General features: G+C 39.2%; 1 protein-coding gene across 1 annotated transcript; it reads left to right on the top strand.

The window, feature by feature from the left end:
• Window positions 1-3,873: 3,873 nt before the first annotated feature.
• On the top strand, window positions 3,874-4,487 carry LOC116086601 (keratin-associated protein 7-1). The gene has a single exon (XM_031364805.1). It carries the CDS (start codon window positions 3,929-3,931, stop codon window positions 4,190-4,192), a length of 264 nt encoding a protein of 87 aa, XP_031220665.1. The 5' UTR covers window positions 3,874-3,928; the 3' UTR covers window positions 4,193-4,487.
• The last annotated feature ends 1,771 nt before the right edge of the window (window positions 4,488-6,258 follow it).

Raw genomic sequence — 6,258 nt, 5'->3', positions numbered from 1 at the left:
AGTGAGGTGGACATGAAATTGTTTAGGTCTTTCAAAGCATGACACCTCGGCATAGCTTGCTCTGGCAGCCACAACGAGCCTTTACTGGCTGGTATAGTCAAGAAAAACAGCACAATGGATTGCGTATCTGAAGCGCTTTACAAGCTGCCCTTTAAAGAGTTTTAATGACATCACAGATGCAGCATAGGGAGGCATCTTGGATGATGCTTGGAAAGGATCACGTGGGTTCTCAGTTTGATTCTGCTGAGTGGTAAATATGCCACCTCAGGCAATTTTCTTCAACTTCTCTGGAGCTGGTTTTCATATAAAATACCATAATGCTCACATCATAGGATCACTGTAAAAATTAAATTAGTGTTTGTCAAGTGCTTGGAAGAATGCACAGCACATCTGCATCTCTTTATCATTTAGCACTCTGTTTGGAAAATGTATAAATAAGTATCATATGTAGTGTGTAGAGCAGAGCTTAACACCAAATGAGCTCCTCATGAATATTTATTATTACTCATATTTAGAATAAAAAATAAACATTGAATAATAATAAAATATTTGGCTGAGAATTTGCTCCAGGAAAATCTAATAGGATTCAGGAAAACAAGTAAACAGGGGAGAAAATGAACCATTTTCTTTTGACTTGAATTAGCTAAAACCAGACCATTCAGGGGGATTTTTCTCTGTTATTTGTTCACTCTCCATTTCCAATCAGACTGGAGGCAGAGAGCAGATGAGAATGAGAAAGACAAATGAGACTTCTGCATTTTTTTAATCCTTATCACTCTGAATTGAAGGAACCAGGACATATGCAACAGATGTACAACATACCTTCCCACGTGAGAGATACACAGCTCAGGGCAGTCTCATGTAATAGCCAAACAAGGATGCTTGCTTAACATCTCCGCAAAGATTGACCGAGAATAGTCATGAGAATGGTTTTATTCATAAAAATCATCTGAGGTACTAAGAGTACTTACTTCTGAAATCTCATGCATTGGTTGGAAGAAGAGCTCACAGAATCCTCAGTTACCTAATAGGAGACTTCTCCTGTTTCAATCAGAGAACCCCCAAGCCCCAAGGCAGACTCTGCAAGTGAAATACTATTGCCACCTTGTGGCAGCGTCTCTAAATTGCAGGTTGCAGTGATCTGGCCGAAGGAACTACTCAATCAATAGTCACAGGTCATTTTTAGTTACTGTGACTTTAAAGGCCATCGCTTACTTACAAATGCCTCAAGTTTCCTGTATTATCCACACATAGATTTCTCATTCTTCATACAATGTGTTCTAGCCAGAGTTTTCCCATATTACCTCCCCCCTCACTCTCCCCACCTCCTTACTCTTCTGACTCCATGCCCCTTCTCTCTTTTTCTTTAGAAAACAAACTGGCAAATAAAAAAAATCATACAAACAAAGGAGAACAAAACAAAAGCAAACAAGAAACACAAAACAAAATAAAAATCATGAGAAACACACACACACACACACACACATACACATACATACACACACACCCAGGCCCCAGCATAGAAATACAAAATTGGAAGCCATGATATATAAGCAAAAGACCAGTAAGGTAAACCATGCCCAGGCAGAGCATTATGAGATACAAAACCCTGCAAAAATGCCATTGAACTCACTGAAACATCTCCTGCTGGGCATGAGGTTTGCCCTTCAGCATTGTCTGTATGACCAGTGTGACTCCTTTGGAGAAACTAATCTCTTCCCACCCTCGCTTTTATAAGCTGTTTTCAGTTGGTGATAGCTTCTCAGTTAGGGATGGGAGCTTGTGTCCATTTCTCACCCTCGGTGCCGACACTGAGCTTGGATCTATGCAGTTTCTTTGCACATTGCCTCAGTTTCTCTGAGTTCATATATATATATATATATATATATATATATATATATATATATATATATATATATATTGCTGATTTAGAAGGCCTTGCTTTCTTAATCTTTTCCGTGCCTTATGGCTCTTACACTCTTTCTGTCTCCTGTATGGATCCTTGCACTCTGAGGGAGAGGGGCTTGATGAAGACATTCCATTTAGGACTGGGTGTTCCAAGGTCTCTTACTCTCTGCACATTGTCCAGCTGTGGATCTCTGTATTAGCTCCTGTCTGCAGCAGGTGGAAGCTTATGATAACTGAGTGAGACATTGTTTATGAGTATAGCAGAATGTCATTGGGAATAAGTTTACTGCTATATTCCTTTAATAGAATAAAGTACTTGATTTTCCTGTAAGTGAGGTAAATATATATTTATTAGTAAATATAATAATTTATTAATTTATGAATAAATTAATATATTAAGATATATACTATTAATTCATTCTTTTTTCCTAAAAAATGAATTCAAAGATGGTTTTGTTTCTTATCTTCTGTAAATATACTCACAAATTTAATAATTTTATGAAGCTATATACATTTAGAAGATGTTCTGTAGATAGAACCTAAGAAAGCATCCCAGTAAATCAGTTCTGGTGGGAATAATTCATTTTGTCTATTGGATAGCCTTAAGACATTGTTTCTGTACAGGGTCTTACTCCGTAACAGAGGTTGGCTTTGGACTTTGAAGTACTAGGATTGTAGGTATGCACTATAGAGCCCAGCTAAATTTGCTACTTTTCTTTTTGATGAATATAGGCTTTAATTCACACAGGAGGATGGCTTTTTATTAACTGTTTAATTTGGTACAGATCTAGCATTTTAGATTCAAATTTGACATGATTTCCCTCATCACAAGGAAGATTTCTCATAACACAGTGAGGAGTGGAAGGGAGCATTCTACATTCAGGAATATAACTAGTATGTTTTAACTGGGTCATGGCTCTCAGGCTTGGTTTACTAGCAACCACTTAGAACCAAATGCGGTACAACACGACTTTGAAATGGGCACTATTCCACTCAGCTTCAGCACACCATCACCACAACAAGATAGTTTGGCAATGATTAAGATTTACAAGTAGAGATTGTATGTTCTCCATAAAAATATAAAATATATATTAACAAGGAAGATGCTCATAAAGGAGCCAGATGAAAATTACTGGTATCTTTTCTTCCTGAGCTATGTGGTGTCCTTATAGCCTTTATGAAAAGATTTGTTCATTTTTAATAAAAATTAATACATATATACACTGGCTCTCCTTCTCCCTCCTCCACCCTCCCACCAATATACATCCTACCTTCCTTCCCACTTTATGTCATTTTAAAAAGAATTTTCAGATGATGTTCATGCAATGCTCTTGAAAAACAGTATTGAGATAGATTTATACAAAACAAGCTGTTTAAAAGCCAAAAACTCAGTGGTATATAATAGATTCACACCATTTGGCAGTCACTACTTTTACCTGGTTCTAAATATGTTCTCCACCACCAAATAAACCCTGCTCTCAACTGCCAGTATTTTGGAATGATATAGGACACGAATTTTGTGAGATCTGTAGTCTAATGTCTTAGAATGATCTTTACCCAAGAATAAAAGATCTCAGAAGGTGGTTATGTCTTGGTTTGGGTGTTTCTGCTCTTGCCAAAGCTTGTTTTAGCCTAGTTATGCCAACTGGGAGGAGTTTCTCAGCAGAAGATTTAGAGCCTCAGATGATGCAATCAGGACAGTCGTTAAACCATGGGACACCTATGAAAAGCATTCAGTGCTGTGTTAAGGATGGTCACTGGCTTTGAAGATAGCACACATTCCTTTGTAAACAGAAAAGCGAACAAAAATGTGGGCAGAGAGTCTGTGGGTTTCTTTATGCACATTTTATTGGAAAATAATAGGTTTATTTATGCAAATCTGAAGGAAGGTGTGCAGTGACTGGTGTGTCATGCCCACCAGCTCAAGGTATAAAAAGCAGAGTACGGGGAAGATGCTTCATTCACACCTGGGTAACTTGTTCTTCACAGTCTATCCAACTCTCTCTCCACATCTGCCACCATGACTCGCTTTTTCTGCTGCGGCAACTACTTCCCAGGGTATCCCTGCTATGGAACCAACTTCCATGGGACCTACAGAGCCACCCCCCTGAACTGTGTTGTGCCTTTGGGTTCTCCTCTGAACCATGGCTGTGGAACCATCTACAGCTCCCGCAACTTCTGCTATGGTGGTATTAGTAACTTCAACAATCCAGGCTGTTGCTATGGCAGCAGCCTCTACAGGCCATGGGGCTCTGGCTCTGGCTTTGGCTACAGCACCTACTGATGGCCCAATGGCTCTAGAGACTACAGAACCCTCAACCAGTTACCATCACAAGAAACAACCTGAAAAGCTGCCTTCCAGCCTCCCATGGTGGTCGCAAGATACTCACTGTGGTGTGGTTCTCCAGTAATGCTCAGCAGGAGTCCATCTCTAAGCTGAAACTCATCTACAGCTAAGAGAAACAAGACATGCTTTTTCATGAGAGACTGAAAATGACATCAACATAAGTGTATTTCCAGTTGGGGTATGTGGGTAGGGTCTTACTGTTAGTCTTCCAATAAATTTGTTTCATGCATCATAGTACTTTTGTTCTGCTCTTTGATTTTGCTGTGTTTTTATGCTCTTAAATTCATCAACCATTTTCCATCCCTAATGACTGATCTTAACTAAAGTTTACAAGTGGGTATGGCTGAGGGCCACTTTTCTCCCCCAGCAGTGTTCATAGCACCTTCTAGCACCGTGAAAGCTAGCCAACAGGGGTTAAGTTTCTGGGTCGGTCCCAGCTTGATTTCTCCATGTTCTATGACCCAAGTACTGGGTGTCTTCAGCAATAGGGTGTTATCATCATGTTCTGGAAGGTAACCAAGAACAATGATAATAACATTAATGTTGTTGGGTCTATGGGTCCTCATTGGCTAAGAACTCCAAAGAAAGTAACCAGTTCCTTGCACTTGGCTTTTTATTTGCTAGCCTCTGGTGTCTAGGCAGGGTATTGTTGTCCTATTATAAGTTAACTATTTTAACTTGTGTGTGTGTGTGTGTGTGTGTGTGTAAAACATGTCCACCAGTATAAAAGTGGCATGACTATCAAGGAAACAAGAGTGATTCTCTGACTGGATTTAAATCCCACTCCACTAGATGGAGAAACTCATATCTGACACTATTATTTTTGGGCCAAAATCCTGGAGGAGAACCTAGTATTATTTTACTAATTGGATTTGGTATTAAACCAAATGCTAATGATATTTTATACCGACAGATCAATGCATCTCTCAACACTCATCTGAGAAGCTTGAACTTTTAGTAGATGATAATTAATACAAAGGCCCACAACTGGCCAAGATGCAGAGAATAAAAGATGAATGTTTAGGCATAATAGAGCATATAGACAGCACCTCCTCCACCCAAGGCTCAGGGACTGTTGCAGAAGGCAAGACAGAATGAATGGAAGAGCTGGAAGCAGCTGCTGCTGATTATAAGGAAACAATGTCTTGTGACCACAACAGGGCAGCTACACACATGTACTCATAGCATGCAAAATGCCTGGTAAAGCCCATGCCAGAGCATGTCTCAGCATGGAGATAGGAGCTGGTTATACAATCTCACCCAGGCTGTAAGGATATTGACAATTGTCAACTGTTGGGAGAGGGAAGAGAACGATTCATCGAAGAGTGTCCTCCCTGATCAGTTGGCCACACAAGAGAGGAATATAACACATCTAAGAATATTTGGGCAGCACAATCTTGGTCTTAAGGACTCCAAACAAACAAACAAACAAACAAACAAACAAACAAACAAACAAGGACACAAAGGGAAGGAAGAGGGGATGAAGAATATGATCAAAACACATTGTATGGAACTTCAAAGAGCTAATGCAAATAAATGCAAAAGAGAAACTGTCCCAGACTTAGTCCAAACAACTGGCAGTTGTTACTTTTAATTACTCAAATAGTCAGCATAGATTGATTATTCTCTTAGTATCTGCACTCTTTGCTTTTTTGAGACCTGAATGCCATAGATTGATGAATTTATTACAATGAACTGGATTTAGCTAAAAAAAAAAAAAAAAAAAAAACTCCTAAGGTGTTATCAATAAAGCAAAGGTAACTGTTGAACTCATACAGTGTATTTCCCCATTTTCAATAGGTGGGTTCCATTTCATCCAACTTCTTCATCTCTATACAGATATCTAGTAAGAGAAATGGAGCCTCCACTCTCTGGAATGATGCTTGCCATCAAGAGCACTTGAGATGGTGTGTGGTCTGCACTGGCAGCCAATTCCTAGTCTTGTTTTCAGATTATGTTCTGAACTAAGAGCCATTCGTTTATATGTCAAGTGTTTATTATAC

The sequence above is a fragment of the Mastomys coucha genome, unplaced genomic scaffold, assembly GCF_008632895.1.
Source record: "Mastomys coucha isolate ucsf_1 unplaced genomic scaffold, UCSF_Mcou_1 pScaffold12, whole genome shotgun sequence".
Classification (NCBI taxonomy): Eukaryota; Metazoa; Chordata; class Mammalia; order Rodentia; family Muridae; genus Mastomys; species Mastomys coucha.
The sequence above is the reverse complement of the archived record's forward strand: the minus strand, read 5'-3'. Positions and strand labels throughout refer to the sequence as shown.